Consider the following 21,958-nt stretch of genomic DNA (forward strand, 5'->3'; position numbering starts at 1 on the left):
TCAGGAAAACAGGATTACAAGAAACCCAAGCCGGCGCTGCGAGCCACTCGGCTGAAGGCGGAGGCGAAGAGGAGTGCTCCGGGAATCAGGGTGAGAAGGCTGTCTTTCATTCTCATTATCTCCCCCTCTATCCCAACTGATCCCTCTCTCTCCCATCTGCCAAACCACACACACACACACACACACACACACACATTATTCATCACACCTCTCCAACCTGAGAGAAGCTCAAGCAGTCTCCATATTGATGAGGCAGAGAAGAGCTGTTTGACTCTCAGAGGAGTATCTCTCTTTCTCCCTCACCATCTCCTTTGCTTTCTCTCGATTTTTCTTTTTCTCTCAGCTGTCACTCCAGAATAATAATCGAGAGTTTGAGGAAAAAGCTTTTTATTCACTGTCTTTGTGTGATTTCCATGTATTAATGGCACTGGCTTGGTCAAGTGTAAGTACGATTTTCGGATAAACTCAATCGTGACATGTGCCAGAGCTCACGACGTTCCGACCTTCAGAATCGCACCGTGTATGCCCGCCTTAAGTTACACTGAGTAAATACTGCTGGATAAAACAAAAATTGTGTCCGTGTTAATTTCAGGTTGCAAAGCAACAAAATGTGATTATTTTAAAGGGGGTGATTCTTTTCTATACCCACTGTATTGTCTATGGGTTTTGATGAATCCTATTAAATATATATTTTATATTTTACACATATTGATAAGTACTGTAACATCAATGTGTGTCTGCATGTATATATGGCCATACTTATATGGCCAAGAAACTTCATGTACATGTGTACATGTGTATATATATATATGTGTGTGTGTGTGTGTGTAACTCATCCCTGACTTATGCTTGCATTGTCTGTGCTTTATACTACAAAAACTGAAACGAATCATCTAACAAAACATTTAAATCCTTACCTCCTTTTCACTTTGCTGATTTTAGTTTAACGCAAGTGGTTCACAACAAATGGTTGGTCTGACTAAACAAATATGCTCCCTGTTATCTAGAATCTCATTTAAGATGGCTGAATACTCTTCCAATCATAATTTAATGGCTCGAGAAACTTACAAGTTCCTCTTTTGGGATTCAACGAAAACATATTCCATGAGAGGCCCAGATTCCTCTCATTAGATACCCACCAGGACTAAATATGCCCCTTTCTGAGATGATGGAAGAAGATGAAGCTTTTTCTGGCCACAAGCTCAGCGAACTGAGTCGGAGGGAGTGAGCCACCCCGCCGAGCGCTTCGCTTCAGGAGGCTGGCTATCGAACGCTGCCCGCAGTCATGCGTATGGAGCCGGGGCTGAGGAGATGGGTGAACGGGAGCGGAGAGGCTTGTAATTAGAGAAGGGGTTTAGGGAGGTTTTGGCTCCTCTTCATACTCATTTTCCACACCAGCAGAAGGAACGAGAGGCAGGGGACGGGCCTCTAACTAGCGGGGTAGAGTAAGCTGGAGGAAGAGGGAGTGAGAGCAGCGGGTGACGGCGCTCTGAAGATTCTTAATCCCACCATGTGCTGGATTATCGCAGCGGGGTGCGAGGGAACATGGCCCATGGAAAAGTGGTCAAAGTATGTATATGTATATTCATGTGTGTATATGTAGTATGTAGTTCAAGTATATATATATATATATATATATATAGTATTTATAGAGTTTTAGCTTTTAGTTTTAATTACTTTTTCTTATTTGTAAGTCGCTTTGGATAAAAGCGTCTGCTAAATGACTAAAAGTAAAGAGATATATATATATATATATTTCAGCTCGTTGCCAATGCAACATTTCTTACTTTCATTTAGTTTAAATTGAAATACTAAAATAAAATATAAATAAAACTTAAAAAAACCTGTACTGCCAAACTATACTATACTGTACTACTACTAAGATACTACCAGAAAACGGGTGAAAAGGGGTTCAAAATGTGTCCAAAGTCCACTGTGCATCCATTTCTGTGGAATAAAGCGCTCTAAACTCAGACTGTGAGTGTGAGCTCAGTAGGGTGCACAGGAAGGCTTGACAGCTTCTTCAGGTTAGAGGACAATAGAAACAGGATTACTGTCAAAGCGTTTCTGTGGAGGGACGCTGAATATCGGCCGGGACAGACTGGAAGTGAATGGACCCTCAGGGGGGATCTCTCATCTCGGAGCATAAAGCTTTTCTGAGCCCAGCGACCGTGAGATGGGGTTGTACGGCACCCGGTTGCCAGCCATCCATTAATTTGTCACACCTATGATGGTGTCTAATGGAGTCCAGCCTCACTGTATATTTGTCATGGGACTACCAGTGAAGCGTCTCCCTCAACAAAACAACACTTCTCACTGGGAAAAGTATCTTTTACTAAGTGCACTTCTGTGTATACAAACTGCAAAAACTCCTATTCATATTTTGCAGCTAAACTGCCTCAAAACCTTCAAGCAAATTAAATGAGCATTAGAAACAACACAGCATACAATATAAAGACTGAAGAGCATGTATCATTAAATCTGACAAAATGCACTTACATTCAAGATACAAGCTGTTAAAACAAATATTAATATCATGTTTTGATTTTCAGTGTTGCTTTTCAAGTACATTTATCTTGTTTTAAGGATTTTTATTCATATTTTATTATATACGCTGTAAAATTGATATACACTGTCATTTTCTGCCAAGACATTAATTTATTAAATTCCAAGCAATTATTTTATCCAAGCATTAATTTATTAATTTGCAAGTTGTGCAAAATTGTGCAAAATTCAACTTAAAGTTAAAACACCCGTAAAAAGAATAGATAAATATAGAAAGTTTCTTCATATTAATACAGTTCATTGTTACCTATTTTTATGATTTTATATATATTGACATAACCGGCGACAAGCTATACTCCATTTAAATCTACTACACAGTTCTGCTAATCATTTATAATCATTATGAATGCAGTTTAATGACCTCATATTAATTTAGAAACTACATGAAATAATTGCGCTTTAAAAATTCATTTATCACACTTCAGGACTATTTAAATGAGCTAGTGAAGGCTAAAAGGGTAAAGAAAAATGGAGAGCAGTTAAAGTAACTAAAATATTCACATCAGTTTTAACCTTGAAATACTTACAATCTTGTTTTATTATTTTATGCATTTGCTATTTTAATATGAATGCTTCTTTATTTGTACGAGATAGGGGGAGAATTCATCTAATTTCCATGAATTAAAAAGATATAAAGAGCAAACAAAAGAACCACGAGGGCATATTAAACAACACAAACCATGCAATAATGCGAAGCCTCAGCTGCACAAACAACCCAGCAAATCAAGAAGCAGAGTCTGATTTGAATAGTGTTAGAAACAGCAGCACAGAGCGTGTGAGGTCATGCTTTACGCACCGATCTCTGCTCTAATGCTCTGTGTTGTTGCACTCATTATCTGAATGAACTCAGCAATTATATTAAAAAAAATATTCCAGAGCTATTTGGCTGTATTATCTGAGCTCATTAAACACAAAATGGAGTTTATAGGGGGGAAGCATTGCTTGTATTTGTTTTGGAATAGCAATCATCAGCACTTAACAGTTTGCCTGTGCACAAACAAAAAGCAGAAATTAAATCTAAACACTGTTTCATGGCAACAACATATCCAGTAGCGTGACCCTGGGACAGAAGCCGCCTGATGCGCTCATGCTGGGTGCCACAAATGAAGCGAACAGTCGCCGTGAGAGAGGCCTTACTGAAGACATGCTTCTAAGCGTGAATGATTTCATGGCTCAGCGCATGAAAACCTACCGCAAGACAGATGGTGGGCCACAAACAAGGTGGGTTAGAGATCGAAGGAGGGCAAGAAAGATGGTACTAAACTTTGTAAGCTTTATTTTTCATCAAAGATGGACCTAAAACATGGCATATTTACATTTACATTTACATTTAGTCATTTAGCAGACGCTTTTATCCAAAGCGACTTACAAATGAGGACAATAAAAGCAGTCAAAACTAACAAAAGCATACATTTAAAATGAATATATGTATAAATTCCAACTTCAATTATATATTTAACATCGATATGATATAATAATTTTATATTTATATATTTATATATAAAGTAATAAAATATTTTATATTTATTCTTATTTAAATCATATTATCAATTTAAATATATAATAAAATATTCATATATATATACACATTTATGACATTAATGTATACATTTCAACTTTAATTTAATATTTATTTATGAAGTAAAATATTTTTATTATAAATTATTAAATCTAATTATAAACATTGATACAATTATCAGTTTAAATATCAGATCAATTATTAATATATACATTAATATACGCATTAATATACACCTTTCAACTTCAGTTTTTCATTTATATAAATTAATAAATTAAATCTGTAAAACAATTTCATCTAAATATTAATATATAAATTCAAACTTACTGTTAGTTGCCATCAATGACCGAATCAGTAAAGTATTGATGATTAACAGCAAAAGTGACATTCAGCATGCCCAAACACTCACTCATTAGCATGTAAAAATGTAATTACTGTACCTACTTTTTAAATACTTTAAAGTGATATGGACATTCTTCATGCACAGTACAAGTACTCAACTAATCGGTAATGAAATTGGTTGCTGATCATTATTATTATTATGGACGATGATCAATTTTATCGATCAGCTGTTGCAGCCCTACACAACACCAAAACATCATACATACACACACTTCAGAGTATTTTATGCTAAACAGCCCTCATCACATTAATCAAGCAGCACAGCATCTTTCTAAAACACCAGCTCGTCCACATCTCCGTGTTAGTTCAGCGCCGACATGCCGTAAATGACTTAAGTACAATGAGTTGGTGTGAAGAGTGTTCGTTCGTCTCTGCTGATCAAATCCTAGCATTCACTCGTGTACAGTACACACCCTTCAACATAACCCACCCGAGAAGCCCTGGCTGTAAATTCTAATTAAATATTCAAGGTGTACAGGTTGCTAAAACTCCAATAGCATGCTATATGCTTGCAAGAGTAAGTGTTTATCCCTGTGGCACTACTGAGCGCTGAGGTACAGCATGCAGTCGCTCAGCAGAACTCACAATAATGAGAATATAATAGTGAGGAGTTGGGATACGATATCAATTTCACGCTTGAGGGCTGTATACATGTAAAATTCATATAAGATGATCATATGCAGCTCATTTCTGGCAAGGAAAGGAACTTTCTCTGAAGTCTGCATCTGAGGTTTTGGGTTATTAAGTGCAAAGGTGTCAGGGGGAAAGTTACTGTGTCATAATATGATGGACATTAAAGAGAAATATCAAATTATAGGCTGGTTTTGACAGACTCATGCGCTGATAGGTACTCCTGAGCTCCTTTCAGGCCAGTAATGAGCTGCGGAGGGCTGCTTTAATACCGGCCATAATGTTTTTTTGATTGCCCCGTTTAATCTTGCCCTCTTGTGCCGCCCGCAATTGGAGCATCAGACCATTTCACAGTCCCACTCCAAGAGGTTAAACACATTCACATGAGGAGATATGAGCAGAGAAAGAGACCGATGTGCACATGTATTTCCCATAATGCAGTGCTAAACACAGCCTATTGGTTTTCTAAGTTGTCAGAAAGTTGGTATTCAGGAGCTCAGTGCAAACGTACAACACTATGAAGTCATAATTACAAGAGAAAGCATTTTCTTCAGGCTGAATTTTCTGAGTGTTAATTAAGGAATCATTGTGGAAGCAAATTGATATTGAACATAAGCTGTAATTATGAATGTTGACATGCACCTTTACTTCCATTTTCCCTGAATATCTCTTTCTCTCCTTTGTGTTTATGTGTGTACTTTTTTTTTCTATTTTTCTTGTACTTGTCACTTCTTCACCAGCAGCCCTACTGTTATGAACAAAACTGTCTTCACCTTGTTGCAAAAACACCACCTCATTGTAATTTGTTTGCACAGAATCTAAATTTATTTTAGTTAAATTCAAACTATTACATCAGGACAATGTGTTATTGTTGTTATTTAGCTTAAAATGACTTAATTACCCAAGATTAACAAACGTATATATCACACAAATTCATACAAAATATATTACAACAAATTTTCTGAAGTGACTAAGTGCCTACAATTTCTTATAAAAAAAAAATATTATAAACATGTTATTGCATTATTATGACTCATATTTTATGTTGTTGTCTGCTCTAGCTCCTCCCTACCTTTACTAGCCTATAAATCAATGTGAATATGTCTGCTAAATTTATTAATGCAACTTTACAGTAGATAATAGCGTCTTTTAGCATACAGTTTTCTGACTGACGATAATTCTGACCTGCACTTGAAGGTCTGTACAGGTCAGTAATTTTGCTACCTTTCGCTGGCCGCTTCCTCGAGTCCCGCGCATTATTTATTACTCTCTGTTCAAAACCGAAATGTGAGCCGATTTCTATAGCGCTGCCAGTCAAGACAAAAAAGAATTCATTACTTGTGCATTAATTGAAATAAAAAAAACATAAAACAAATTAATTTTTTTCATTTAATTGGCAAATCAACAGTTCTCATTTTGTTTAGTTTAAGTACTAAAATAACTAAAACTAAATAAACAACTAAAAAAAAACTTAAACTTAATTTAAATAAACCTATAAAACTATTACTAAGACTTGAACTAAAATGAACTGAAAATATAAAAAATTAAATGCATTTAAAAATATATTTAAAAAACTATATAATAATATTTTATGGACGTTTAGATACTCGCTAATAACCATGGAACTAAAACAAAACTAAAACCATAAAAAACATTTTCATTACTTGAAATAAAATAAGCATTCAATAAGCATGCCAAAGCAACATTTCCCATTTTCATTTAGTTTGTTAAAGAACTAAAATAACAAAAAATATATAAACTAAAAACTATATATATATATATATATATATCCTGTGGGATCCTGTACCCACTAAATTACTGAAAGAGTTGTTACCTGTAGCAGAAGAACCGCTTCTCAATATTATTAACTCGTCGTTGTCTTTAGGCAAAATCTAATAAAACGAAAAAAACAACAAAATTACTAAAACTTTAACTAAAATGAAAATAAAAAAATTCGAAAATCTAATTCAAAATATTAACAAAACCTATAACATCAATGATACTACAACAGCACTGCTAGTTTCTAAGAATATCCAGTTCTCCTCCAGCTTTGAGTGTAAATGTGCAATATGAATCACAATGCATCTGTGCATTAATTTTCCCCTGAGCTAGTTGACTGCAGGACAAATTACCTTTCCACATGGTCCAAGTTTCCAGCCACCCCGAGTCCTCCGATAGTGTAGAGTTTCCCATCGTACACCAAGCTGTTGTGCCTGCAGCGAGAGACGGTCATCCGGGACACCAGGTTCCAGTTGTCCAGAAGTGACATGTAGCACCACACATCTGCCACTGTCACCCCTGACTCCGTACCACCTGGAAACAAGACCACGCACCATCATGCCTTGACATTGCACAATGTCAGTGTTGAAAATGCTCTGAAAAATATTTGGGAATAAATTTACAACTGTTTACTGATGCAGCTCGGACACCGAGACTTGTAATACGACCTCAGAAAGTACCAAAATAAGCTGGACAGAAACGTGACCTTGATAAAGGATTTGTTGCATTTATCTGGCATGGAGACCAATAGATGTTTTGATATCACGGATCGGTAGAATCTAATGGGGACTCAGATTAATGTAACTGCAACAGCGATTCTTCATGAGATCATTGCAAAAAACAGTCTGCGTCTGGGAAGTGGCCACAGAGTTTGTTCGCACTTGATATACGACCTTCCCTTCAAAATCTGACGTACCTGACAGGTAAATATTGTCCCCGGCGGAGATGACGCTGAAGAATTCGCGGTCGTAGAACGGGAGGCTGGCTAGAGGATACCATTTGCTGTTCTGCGGGTTGAAGCAGGTGACGGCCGTCAGAGAGCGCTGGTTCATACCGATCGCCTGCCTTCCTCCCACCAACACGATCACCTCTGCTACACCTGCGGGTTAGACGGAGGATACAAATATATGAGGACTTGACGGCCCCTGTGGTGGCCGTGTCGATGTGTTGAAATAGAGAGCCTGACAAAGGCTGGGAGTGCAGTTATTCTTCATGGCAGATTGATGGACTGCAGGGACCCCCAAAGAAGACTGCTGTTTCTCCACACCGTTTCACATTGCAGCTATCTTATGTGAGAATCTAAAACCCAGAGAGCTGCACTACAACAATAAATAAAGGCACACTGGAAGAAAAAAAAGGAATAAATCTGTATTTTTGTTTTGTTTTGAAAAAAAAAAAAAACTTGAAAAAAAAAATTATTATTTTTTCTTACCCCATTAGCTATTTATTTATTGTTTGTTTGTTTATTTATTTAATACTGTGCTTTATGCTTAAAACTAGAATAAAACTCGGGAAATTAAATTTCATACTCAATGACATTTTAAACATTTTCTGAACTACTTGTGCATTTCTAAAGCTAATTTCACAATAGGCATTTTATTAAGTATCCTAAGTATCCTAAATACATATAATAATAATAACTTGATAGGAAATGTGACGACATAAAACAAATAATAAAACGTACTATATTTCCCTTTGTTTTCTTCACATTAAAAAAGGCCAAATATCTTGGCACCAAAATATTAAGAAAATATATTGTTCAAAAGTTAGGGTTTTTTAAGAAAAAAACTTTTTAAGGATTTAATACTTTATAATATACTTTATAGGACACATTAAATTCATCAAAAGTGACAGAAAAGACTTTTGCATTGTAACAAAAAAATTATATTTAAAATAAACGCTGTTTATTTGCAATTTGTATTCATCAAAAAATCCTGACAAAAATATTACAAATCCACACAACTGTTTTCAACGTTGATAATAATAATAAATGTTTCTTGAGCAGCAAATCAGCATATTAGAATGATTTCTGTGACACTGAAGACTGGAGTAATGATGCTGAAAATTCAGCTTTGCATCACAGGAATAAATTACATTTTAAAAGATATTCAAATAGAAAACTGTTATTATAAATTGTAATAATATTTCACAATAATCCTGTTTTTAATGTACTTTTGATCAAATAAACGCAGCCCTGGTGAGCACAAGAGACTTCTTTCAAAATCATTAAAAAAAAAATCCGACCCCAAACTTTTGAATGGCAGTTTATGTAATATAAATTAAACGAATATTAAAATACAGCACATAGAATCTTATATAAAAACTAGTATCCAGGTTACCCAACATCCCTTATGAAGAGTCTGTCTGTGCATGTGTGTCCAATGAAGAGTGTAAGTGAATTATCAGAGCTTAACTAAACTCATAACCATCTGTTTGGCTGCATGCCCTCAAGAGTCTTACAGCCCTGGGCACATTGGCTTCAACACTACATGAAATGCATCATGGGCACCTGCGTACTCATCCGTGATCCTCTATTCTGATACTTAAATTTTTCTAAAGTGCTCAGATGAAATATGAGTGTTTAGCATTCGTAATAACAAATTCAGTTCTAACACAGACACTGCTTTAAAATCCGATCGGATGAGCCAGTATATGCACACCTGTGTCCACCATTGCATGCAAGTCTGTGTTTAGGAAACATAAACATCGTACAGTTATGCTAAAGAATTATATTACTAGAACTGTTTATTAATGGAGGCAAACATCACTATTACTTCTGATCGTACAGGTTTTATACTCAAACTTTGGTGTGTAATTCAGACTGTTTGATAAATGATACTTTTAAGAACTGTTCACTGGAAGGCTGAAATGATTCTTCTGTGGTGGAAGCATTTTTTTTTAAGAGTCTAGAACATTTCAGGATTGCAAGATAAGCATATAAATTTTTTTTTTTTTTTTATCTCAAAGACTAGAATATCATAGGCCATGTTCACACTGCAGCTAAATTCAGTTGTCAATTCTACTTTTAGCATTTAATCTTGTTCTGTACACACAGTTCAGTAATTTACGGGAGTGACAACAGCATTTTACAATTGAATTGACTTCAGAAAAATTCAGGGAGTGACAACCACGTTGTCTACACAGTGTGTATGAAAACCGAACTGAACAACTAGTTGTTAATGACGTATTTAAACACGTATCAGAGTTGTGTATTTTCTGTATGAGTGGTGCAAGAAATCACAGGGTACGTTTTGACTCAGTGTTGCCAGGTCTTGCTATAATAAATACAAATAATAATAATAATAATAATAATAAAAAGAACAAGCCATTAACAAACTCAAATCCAAACGTGCTATCACACCAAAAAAAATCGCGACCTGCACTTGCCTACTTTATTAAATCCATAAACTGAATCTCTTTATGAGCAAGCCCAAACAACTAGTCTAAAGACGCTTAAGCATTGCTTAAAATAAGTGGACATGGCAACCCTTCAAGAGTGCACTTTGCAAAGCAGCCTTCCGAATATAAACAAAACACAATAGCTCTGTTGATGCTGGCCAAACATAACGAGTCTTTGGTGGCCGTAATATTACTTTGGTAAATACCAAATGCTAAAGATGCCAGAATGTTGCTATAGTTACGATGCTGTCAATCATAGATCTGTTCCACATACACACACACAAAACAGTAATTTAGCAGTTTCACTCCTGTATATTTCAATGCGGTTGTCACTCCTGAATCTTTACAGTGTGTACGTAGCCATTGAATTGGATCAGTGAGCAACCGCCTAACAGCATTTATCTTCAACAAATGAGGTCTAAATGTTCCTGCAGAAGGAAAATGAAAGAATCCCAGCATCATCCGGTGTAATTCTATCCAGGTTTGCGCTTAGAAAGCCTATTGTTGTGTGTGTAAGGGTTCGAGCGCTCAGACTTCCTGCATCATGTCTACACCGGCACAGGGCTTGTCATCAAATCGCCTCACAGAGACCGGCTTTTGTTTAAGGTGCAGGAAGAAAGGCGGCGAGAGAGCAGAGAAAAGTGAGAGAGCGACGTTAAGACATCCTTGAGCTTCTTTTAACCACTGGCTCATATTTCCGAATCAATACTTCCCCTGCGCTCCCCTGACAACAGCAGCCTGCCTGATCCATGGGCTTCTCTCCGCTCCAGCATCCTTCTTTTACAATACTGTCATCTTTTACTCCTTCTCCATTTCTCTCGCTTTCTCTTTCTAAATCTTGGCTTTTCTCTCCAGGGCAGGTAAAAACACAACTGGAGTGGAAAAGAGAGAAAAAATAGCAAAATCCAGAGGAAAAAATACACTATGAAGAGAATTGTCTTAACTGAGACATGAGGAAGGGACAGACTGCTCTGGTGCTCGCAGCTGAACCATATGGTGCCTGATCTGGTGGAAATGAACCACTCAGCATCCTTCAGGCAAACAGGCAGAGCAGACAAACATGTGCAAATCAAGTGAAAGGTCCATTCTTTACTGTCTGCATTTGTCAAATCAAAGTAAATAGACAATGCATTCTATTTTTAACAAATGCATAACTGTAAATGGCAAAATTACATTTTTTACCCTATAAAACTACATTTTTAATTAGGTGTGAAAATGCGAATATGGTGCCTGATCTGGTGGAAATGAACCACTCAGCATCCTTCAGGCAAACAGGTAGAGCAGACAAACATGTGCAAATCAAGTGAAAGGTCCATTCTTTACTGTCTGCATTTGTCAAATCAAAGTAAATAGACAATGCATTCTATTTTTAACAAATGCATAACTGTAAATGGCAAAATTACATTTTTACCCTATAAAACTACATTTTTAATTAGGTGTGAAAATGCGAACAGAGAGTAACTAAAAGGAAGTATAGCCACAACCGCATCTTTATAATCTTAACAACTTAACAACAACCAACTATGGGCTGATCTTGCTTATCTGCCCATTTTAAATACCAGTCTAAAGTTTGCATATTTTGCAGATATGCTTGAAACTAGATTCGCAGAAAAAATAAAAATTTTCCTACATATGCACAACCAATAAATAAAAAATACAAATTAAACAGTTTAAAATTGTTTTGAATAATAACAATTATTATTATTACTACCATTTTAATGGATGAGTTAACCAGGAAAATCTACTGTCAAGCACTTAAAAAGTAAAAATAAAAAGTATCATCATCATCATCATTAGTATCATTTACATTTAATGGATGGGTTGACCAGACATGACATGGCATAAAATAAAATAATTATTTACATTTTAATGGATTTAAACCTACCAATAAATGGCCAGCAAACATGTGAAGTCCTTCAACAGTGTTAACGCCTTTAAAACTGGTTAAAAAGCTCAAATTATAAGATTGTTCTGATTTAATATTTTTGGTCACTACATAATTTCCATACTTTCATGCATGCTATTTCATAATATTAGTAAATAGTAATAATAAAAAATGAGTAGATGTTGACTGGTAGTGTATTTCTGATGATGAAGTTTGCTTACATTTGTTTATTAACGGAGGAAGAAAAAAACATGGCAGGTCTATTGGAAAAATCCCATTCAGACGTAGAGTAACGGGACATCCAGTTACTGTCAGCGAGTATATTAATTTCACTGTAACCCCTAAAGAGCAAACACAGCCATTTCTTATTTCCTGTGAGATTTGAGTCTGTTGGAGCAGCAGGTGACCTTTTTCAGCCTTCAAAAGGGCTGCTGGAGCAACGTTTCACTCCATAGTGAGGTGTGCCGATTTTAATCGAGTTAACTCCATTCAAACAGCCTACATCAAGCTCAGTCATAGAAAAGTAAACAAAAACAGAAGTAAACAGAAACAGTTCGGCCAGCACCTGTCAAATAAGCTGGAGGTGGGCGGAGCACACGGTTCCCATGTCTACTTTTCCTATTTCCCCCATTGATGTCGACGCAAAAGCTGTGTTGATTAGCGATGCACACCTTTGACAGGTGAGCTTCTCCTCGCTCGGCGCGCACAGCCTCCCACAGGACAATCACACCCGTCTCTTCCGCCTCACTTCCCCTTAATGAGTCCTATCTATGGCATTGGCTCAGCAGCTGCCATCGGTAAATAACGGTTTGCCAGACGGGATGTCAGGGCGGCCAGGTAGCTCTCATCCCCTACTGAGCTAAAGAGCGATAATGATAACATCCAGAATTGGGAACGACTGTAAATAACTGTCTCTTTTTCTCTCCTCCTGTGCTCAATCTCTCCTTCACAGTGGGAGGAAACCCAAACCTGCTCTAAACTGCCACCACCTTGGCCTAGAACAAGACCCCGGATCCCCCAGGCGAGACCGGGCTTGATTTCCATCTAATTGCCCTCGTCTTGCTCTTCCCGACCATTAAAAGCTGGATGTGGAAGAGATCTTTGAGTCCAGAGGAGAGGAAGTTCTCTCTCTCCTCCGAGACTCTCCAACGGTTGCAAGATAAATTGCAGCTTTGAACCCGCTTGTCAGAAAGACGTGGCGGGCAGGTGTCGCTGCGGGCACGGGCGTCCCTGACCGTCTGAACTTTGTATGTGTGGGCTTTTACCCCATCATTTCGCTGCCCTTCAATCCAGTCCCACCGGAACGAGTCAAAAAGCATCGCAAATGAAAAGAGAGGATAGGTCGGGCCTGTAGTAGTTATTAAGCGCTCTACCTTGGAAATGCATTTTCTGGGAATGATGATGATGATGATGTAGTTAGGGATAAAACGAAACTTATTTTTCTAACAGTAACTGTAATGCATGTACAAAGTGTCCTTTAATGCTGTCCGTAACCTTATGATCTCTCACTCCTCAGCTTGTACTGCAGATCATGTGTTTACTGGACAGTCCAGCTCACTGTTGCAGGCTCAGGTACTGCAGTAGTTTAGTCTCATGTACCCAGGCATTAATATTGGCATAACTGACCTTTTGATAAGCTCCGCCCCTTTTGTTACTATTGCTAACTCAAGTTAACCTGTTAGCCTCCCACTGTACTGCCCGTGGTACACTGTGTGTTTTATGCATTTTAGGCTAATTTTACAGGAATGCTAAAGGGTTAAGTTGTTGCTAAGTTTATTTATACATTATACATAATATACATTGTAGAGAAATTGACTTGAGATTTTCTTTAACAGCATGATTTTAGTAAAGTGTACTCATGGTGGAAAAAATGTATTTATATAATCAATCAATCAATCAATTCTAAAACAAAAAATCCACAAAATTCCATAAAACTCTATTATAATACATTTTGAATGCATTAAAACACATTAAACATATGTTTAACTAACTAAAATAAATACAAACTTACAATGTTGTACAATATTTTTGAGAATTTTCATGATATTCCATAAAGCTCCATTATAATACATTATAAATAGATTAATAGCATATTAAAATATTTTCAATCAATCAATCTTTTGGCAACAATGTTTCATCATATTACTGATAATTTCCATGACATTTCATAAAACATCATTATAATCAATTATAAATGGATTAAAACACATGAAAACATGATTAAGCAAATAAATAAATCCAAGTCTTGGCAACAATGTTTTACCATATTTGTGACCATTTCCATAAAAATCCATAAAACTCCATTATAATCCATTATAAATGAAAATAAATAAATAATAAATAAAACAGAGGCTTCTCTGAGAAAAGGCTAAGGTTGGACTGGTAAGTAATGTTTTAAAGGGATAGGGATAGAAAATGAAGTCATACAGGTTTGGAACGACATGAAGGTGCGTAAATGCTGACAGAAATTTCAGTTTTTTGGGTGAACTATTCCATTCAGGCAGAGCTCTGAGAAGAATCAATTGCAGCCAGCAACCATCCAGACTTGGGGTCATCTGACCTTCATATAAAGCAAGCAACCATGGCTCTAAAGTACTAAAGTAAGTGCCTCAAACAACCGCTTGACTGTCTTTCAAATAACTGATGCCACAAGCCTTGCCAAACTGGCAAATCAAAAGCCCTCATTGTAACAGCCTGGGAAATAAATGTAAAACACCTGGGAGCAGGGGAACTTAACATATTACATAAACATGACTTTGATTCTCAGTGGACTGATATGAACCTGCTTGCGTAAAGCCAGCCAATCCAATCAGAGTGCAGTTTTGAGAAACACTTGTATTTTCTTGTGCAATATGAATCAGATTTAGGATTATAACCAATCATTTAAAGATTTGCAGATACAAAATTCAATAATTTAAAAATCAATGAAAATATCATAGGAAGGACATGTCCCTTCAACAGCCACTTTCACACATTTAATTGCAGTAAAACTGCAAAAGTTTTATGTTATTTAATGCCAAGGTAAATAAATAAATAAATACAAAATATTGCGTTATAATTGTACATTAAAATTTGTAAGAATGAAAAATTTGGCAATAACTGTGGAAACGTGTCATCACAGAAAAAGTGTCCATTGAATTTTTAAATGCAATTAAAAATACATTCTGAGATGTGAAGTGTTCTTCCACCCTGGTCCAAAAAAATCGATTTAATAAATATTAAGAAATACATATAATAATTACCAATTACAATATACATAATTTTAAGCATCTAACAACATTTAACAACTGACTTTGCTTCACAATATTTAATTACTGATTTTTTTTTTATTATTATATAAAATTATATTTTATAATATTTTACATATTTTTATAAATATTGTATTATATATTATAACATTATAAATAAACAAATTGAAAATTACAATTTTAATTGCAATTCTGCATTCTGTTTGCTACCTCAATTCAAATTCAGGAACTAAGTTGGAATTTAAAAGGCGTCTGCAATTTAAATCTTAATGGTGCATAACTCAAACTCACACACAGTGTGAACACCAAAATGCTGTTTAAACTCAAACGGGAACTTTTCCGCCAACATTACAACCTCTTAAACTGCCGGAGCTGATTTTCCACAATGGGTCCTGCTCACAAATGAGCTCTAAATGGAAAAACGCTGTTAAATTTACGGTCCGCAGGCGTGCTGTCTGAAGCTGAGACTAAGAGCAGCTCAAACTCCAGTCACAATATCTGCACATAAACTCAGACTCCACTGCACTGCGAGCTGTCATTTACAAGGGAACCAAACAGCAATCAAACGGCACGCTGCTGCCCTTTGCAACAAGAGAAATAGCTCCCAGACAGGAAGTAAGACATGATTTTGAGTGAGCTTTGTGCTCGGGAGAGAGAATTTCTCCCTGTAGAGCACTGCTGCATACATTATCTATCGTCTCGTAACAGCAGTGTCTTATTTAATAGTTTATCAACCAAAAATGTTAGTCATACTTGAATATGGTGGCATTAAGTGTGACAAAAATTTCCTGACAGCGGAATTTAAAACACTGCAGGCCCACTGAGCCAAACACAGCCGCAAAATCATCCACTTCAAAATGTAAATTTCATCCAGTAGACAATGGGAAAGCTATCAACAGCTGAAAAGTACTGCATGAAATGTTATGATTAGTGCTGATACATTTATCAGTTACATACTCTAGGACGGATTAATCCAATGAAAAGACATGTGAACGGGGAATTCAATTACCATGGTGGTTTGTAAAATGAACAAACCACCAATTTTGATGCAATAGTTACAGAAAGGCCGGGATTGGCGCGCAGCAGCTGACAATGGCTGAAACTCCTTCACGATCATGCCCAGTTTTTCAAATCCGCTTCAGTAATATCCACAGGCATCTACAGAGACGCTGAGCTTTATCAGAGCAAGAGACTAATTAAACCGACTGGACCCTGCTCTGAAGGTGAGACGCAGAAAGCAATGAGCTTCGCCCCCCAGTCGTCCCACGACTAAACCAATTAAACAAACGCAGACGCACTGCAAAACGTTGCCCTTCCGTCCTCACCTTCAAGCTGCGACTTTGCCGATAAAAGCAGTTAGAGAAATTAGTCGGTAAAAGCGGTTTGTGGTCTGTAAAGGACTGGGCTGAGTGTCAAATCAGCACAATCCAATACCTTAGACTCCTTCTGCCGCACGCCAACAGCCGATTGAATGTTGCACTCTGAAGCGCTGACCTCAATAAAGTGTCAAAGCTTTGTGAATGGTCGCTAAAAGGAAGGACGGATTCTGAAACAAGAGCTAATTAGTCGACAGCAGCAGACATACAGCACAAAAATGACATGACAGAACAAGAGAAATACAACTCACTCAGTGACAGGGTTACCAGATGACTATAATAAAATATCAGACGGGTCCAAAATGTGGCCTGCAGGGTAACCTGCATACTGTGACTTGAATAATAACACTTTGCAAAGCACATTCACCACTTATCAAAAGTTTGGGGTCAGTAAGTTTTTTTTTTTTTTTTTTGAAAGAAATTAATATTTTTATGTAGCAAGGCGGCATCAAATTGATCAAAAGTGACAATATGGACATTTAAGATTTCAAGATTTCAAATAAATCCTGTTCTTTGGAAATTTCTATTCATCAAAAAATCTTGAAGATAAAAAACGTATGACCATTTCCAAAAAAAATATTAACCAGCACAACTGTTTTCAACATTAATAATAACAAGAAATGTTTCTTGAGCAGCAAATCAGCATATTAGAATGATTTCTGAAGGATCATGTGACACTGAAGCACTGGATGCTGACAGGAATAAATCACATTTTAAGATCTGTTTTAATCGAAAACGGTTATTTAAAACTATTAATATTACTATTGCCTTGGAGAACATAAACGACTTCTTACAAAAACATAAAAAAATCTTACACCCCCAAACTTCAAAATGGTAGTATAAATGAATGAAAATGACTTCTGTAATGTCTAATCTTTGGACACAAAAAGAGTAAAACCCAAGCTAAAACTTGGGTCTTACACTTCACATATAATCGGCTTATTTATTTTGGCACCCATATTAACAGGTTGCTGCATTCACATTTTACACGGCACAAGCACTGAGCCCAATTTCTCCACCTGTAGCGAGCTTAACTGAGCAGAAAACGCAAATAAAATGCACTGTAAATCTTTGTATCGACAGTCTCTTGGCTTTTATGAAGCCACATAAAGTGATAGAGTGAAACTACTCAGCTATTGTTCAAACAAGACTTATGATGGGCTTGATGCAAAGACATATAAACAGAACTGTCTGTGCACTGAATCCAGATGATTTTGAATGTTTATACCTTTGCCTTAAGGTTTGGGTTATGTTCTGTGTAGATTAATTACCATTTGGAAGTTAACATGGATGTCTTCCTCACATAAATTACATTTCATGGTTACAATAGGTCACCATAGCTAGAAAAAGCATGAATCACTATAAGGGCAGATCAAAAGACTAAGATTAATTATCAGGACAAATGGCATCCCAACTCTGTCAGGGTGCTTTGTTCGTTCTAGTGAATGAGAATGTGCATATAAACAGCTTTGGAATGAGACATTTATTGAATAGGCAGATACTTTCATCCAAAGCGACTTGCACTGCATTCCTTGCAAACCCATAAAATCATTAATATCCCCCCCAAAATGTGCTGACTGCACAACATCCATTAGAGAATGTAAAGTATACAGCATGTATTAGTATAGTTTAGAGAGTTGCTATGTGGTTGCTTGAAACTTTTGGCTGGTTTCTGAAATCAAAAATGCTCAAGTCTCTATGATATTCTGGCCTCTAGATACGGCTCAGGTCCTTTCATTAATGCATATGACATTAAAGTCAATGACATTTTATGCCAGTTTTATTATTCACTATTTTAAAAATTTTAAGTCTAATCACATAGAAAAGTAATAGGACACCTCTCCTCAAGACACATCAGATTTATGCATTTCCCTTTACTGTGGAACAAATGCTATTTTAAAAACGTCTCAGTGTTTTTGCTTCTCCATCAATGTTGTTGTTATTAACTAAAAACTAAAACTATTAAAAATCATTGTTTGTAATAAAAATTAAATAAACCTGAAATAAAATAAAATATAAATATTAGATGAAAAAAATGTAACTTAAAAAAACTTTTGAAATGTTGCCTTTGAACTGAAATAAGTTGAACTACAAAAATTAGTCAAATAAAAATAAATTAAAGCTATATAGAAATATTTATAAATAATAATACAAATTTAACAAAAGCACAAAACAAAATTACTAAAATTTAATCTGCAAATAAAATGAAAACTGAAAATATAAAAAAGCAATTTCAATTCAAATTTATAATAAATACTATAAAGGTACATAAAAATATAAAAAAAATATTATTGTTATTCTGATTTAAACATACACACACAAAAATAAAATAAAATATATAAATAAATTAAAAATAAATAAATCTAAAGCATTCAGTGACAATATTAATATATACTATACTAATAGGCTACATAAAAATACTAAAATAATACTGTTCTCCATATGATGTAAGTCAATGTCTGAACCCCATTGTTCTTCAAAGTATCTTCTTTTGTGTTACACTGAAGAAAGTAAGTCATACAGGTTTAAAACAACATGAGATTGATTAAACATACACACACAAAAATAAAATAAAATATATAAATAAATTAAAAATAAATAAATCTAAAGCATTCAGTGACAATACTGCTGAATAAACAAATATTTATGTTTAAGCTGGAATAAAATAAAATAGAAATATTAGATGAAAAAATTAAACAACTTTTTGAAATGTTGCCTAGTTGAAGTACTAAAATGACTAAAATAAAAACTGAAATAAAAATAATAAACATTAAATAGATATGTAAAAAACAAAAACTAATTAATGACAAAATGTTCACTTTTGTACAAGCCACCGCTAATAACACTTCAAAAAACAATTTCCTCATGTTTATTCTCTTAAGAAGAGTCACAATATCAAGCTTCCGCTTTAGTAAAGCTGTTCAAACATCATATTATGTTCAGGGTCGGAGTTAAGCAGAACAGGGTCACCTTTCACAGTCCTCGTCCCTTATGGCTCCTAATTACACACCTGACCTACCCACAAGACCGGCCGCTAATCAGCTACAAGTGTGGGTGAACTAGATTAACAAACCCTTTGTTATTTGACCATAATTTGAGTTATAGGTGCGACGGCAGTCCTCCCTGCCGGCACACAGCAGCACAGAAAAAAGAGACTGTCGTAAGCTTAATTAGGACGGATTGCCCGTCTACACGAGTTACTGTGTGTGAGCCAGGTGTGTCGTCGAGGGAAGAGAAGGGCCCAGGTGAGTACCATCAGTCTGAAGACAGCTGGCACTTACTTGCAGCTCTGAGAGAAACACGCACGCATATCCGAACGCTCTGATCGAGTGCATGCTTGGCGAGGAACCTTTCATGGGTGACATCACAGCACCTCTTCTGTGTCTTTTCATACACAAGAGACTTATCAGCTGAGCTCAGGTGGAGAGCGAATGCATTCAGTCGCACACAAACACACACAAGGCAATTACAAACTCCTGGCAGCACTTCCTCAATCTCTGTCGCTAAAAAAGAAAGCAATTTGTGCTTCCCTTCGTCTTTGACTTCTACCCTAGTTTTCTCTCTCTTCGCCATCTCTTTTTCATAAACAAGTCTTACGGGTGACGGGCCCTCACGCGGTGTTTCATAACCTCCATCAGATGGCCCGCCAGATGGTCAAGCCAGAGACGAGTTCACTCAAGAGTCCTGTACACAGCCAAACAATCAAATACTTAATAAAAAAATGTCCATCCTTCGTAAGCAAATAAGTGGCACAGATGTTGGAAGAAACACAGAGGACACGAGTGCACGCAGCCTTACAGCAAAAAGGACTGGGTGGTACCATGAAAAAAAGAGATAAACTAAATGTAGGTCAACCAAAAATATAAAGGTTTAAAAAAGAAGAAGAGGAAGAAGAAGAAGAAGAAGAAAAAAGGTTGGCACTCCAAGGAATGACCAATTGATGATTATTAAAAAAAGAATTCATGCAATCAACTAGTCATGCAAGTTGATTGCATGAAAAAAAATTTAAATAATCATTCAACTCAACTGTACTCACCTGTAGAAAATCTCACACGAAACAGAAGTCAAATCTTTTAAAAAGTTTGAAATAAATAAATTAATAAATTCATTAATAAAATAAAATGAGACAAACCTCTTATTATAAAAAAAGTTATTATTTTATGGTTATAAATAAATAAATAAATATATACCTATATATATATATATATATACACACACACACACACACATACATACAACAGTTCTATCTGGTCCTCGAATCTGATTGGCTGATAAGAGTGTGATATGTAAGGGATAATGTACATCCAGCCGGTTGTTATCTCAGAATAATCCCCGACAGGGTGATCAGCCTGAAGGGGTTTATTCTGAGATAACAACCGGCTGGATGTACATTATCCCTTGGGGCAAAAGAAGATTATTCAGATTATAAAAAGGTAAGACAAAGATCGTTCTTTAAAAAACCTTTGACTGAATGGTTCTTTATGGAACCAAAAATGATTCTTCTATGGCATCGGTTTGAAGAACATTTTAAGCACCTTTATTTTTAAGTGTATAAGCGGAATAATTGACTCTGGGCCGTTGAATTATTAGAAAAATAATGCACACCCGAGGTGTGCGCTTCGCGTCGTGGCCGCATCACCACCTAGGGTGTGCATTGTTTTTCTAATAATTCAACGGCCCAGAGTCAATTATTCCTTACTTAGCATATATTTTTTTATAATTCTACTGCTCAAAATACCTGGGATTTTCCCAAAATAACCAATAAGGAAATAATGTGTTCTGAACATCACATCCTTTCTTTTTCCCTCAGATGTAATCTATCTAGATGGTTGAATAAAAATATTTGGACTTTATTTAAAAAAATTTTTTACCTCAATTTAGCACCAGCAAGCTCGTTAGTTAGACAGTTAGCATCAGCTAACATTATTGACTTATTTTCAGCATGGTTATGAATAAACATTTATATTTTGTCTACTCGGCTAGTTGATCCAGATACATAGTAACTTAGGCTATGTGTGCTGACAAACAATATAAAAACAGACGTCACATAGGGCTAAATGCATAGCATTTAGTAAAACTGCTAACGTTACAGCAGCGGGGAAGATGAACGTGCATGAGTTATTTTATTTAATCTGTGTTATTTTAATGTTTTTTT

At 35.9% G+C, this 21,958-nt stretch overlaps 1 protein-coding gene across 1 annotated transcript in view; it reads right to left on the reverse strand.

Annotated features, from left to right (window-relative positions):
- Positions 1-21,958, reverse strand: part of LOC107750075 (kelch-like protein 29) — a 79,583-nt gene that overhangs the window by 32,460 nt on the left and 25,165 nt on the right. Inside the window, exons 3-4 of the mRNA XM_016565338.1 lie at positions 7,812-7,994; positions 7,249-7,429 (exon numbers count right to left, since the gene is read on the reverse strand). Coding sequence (XP_016420824.1) covers positions 7,249-7,429; positions 7,812-7,994 — 364 coding nt within the window. The remainder of the gene's footprint in view (positions 1-7,248; positions 7,430-7,811; positions 7,995-21,958) is intronic.

The sequence above is a fragment of the Sinocyclocheilus rhinocerous genome, unplaced genomic scaffold (genome assembly GCF_001515625.1).
Source record: "Sinocyclocheilus rhinocerous isolate Xijiao unplaced genomic scaffold, SAMN03320098_v1.1 scaffold272, whole genome shotgun sequence".
Taxonomy (NCBI): Eukaryota; Metazoa; Chordata; class Actinopteri; order Cypriniformes; family Cyprinidae; genus Sinocyclocheilus; species Sinocyclocheilus rhinocerous.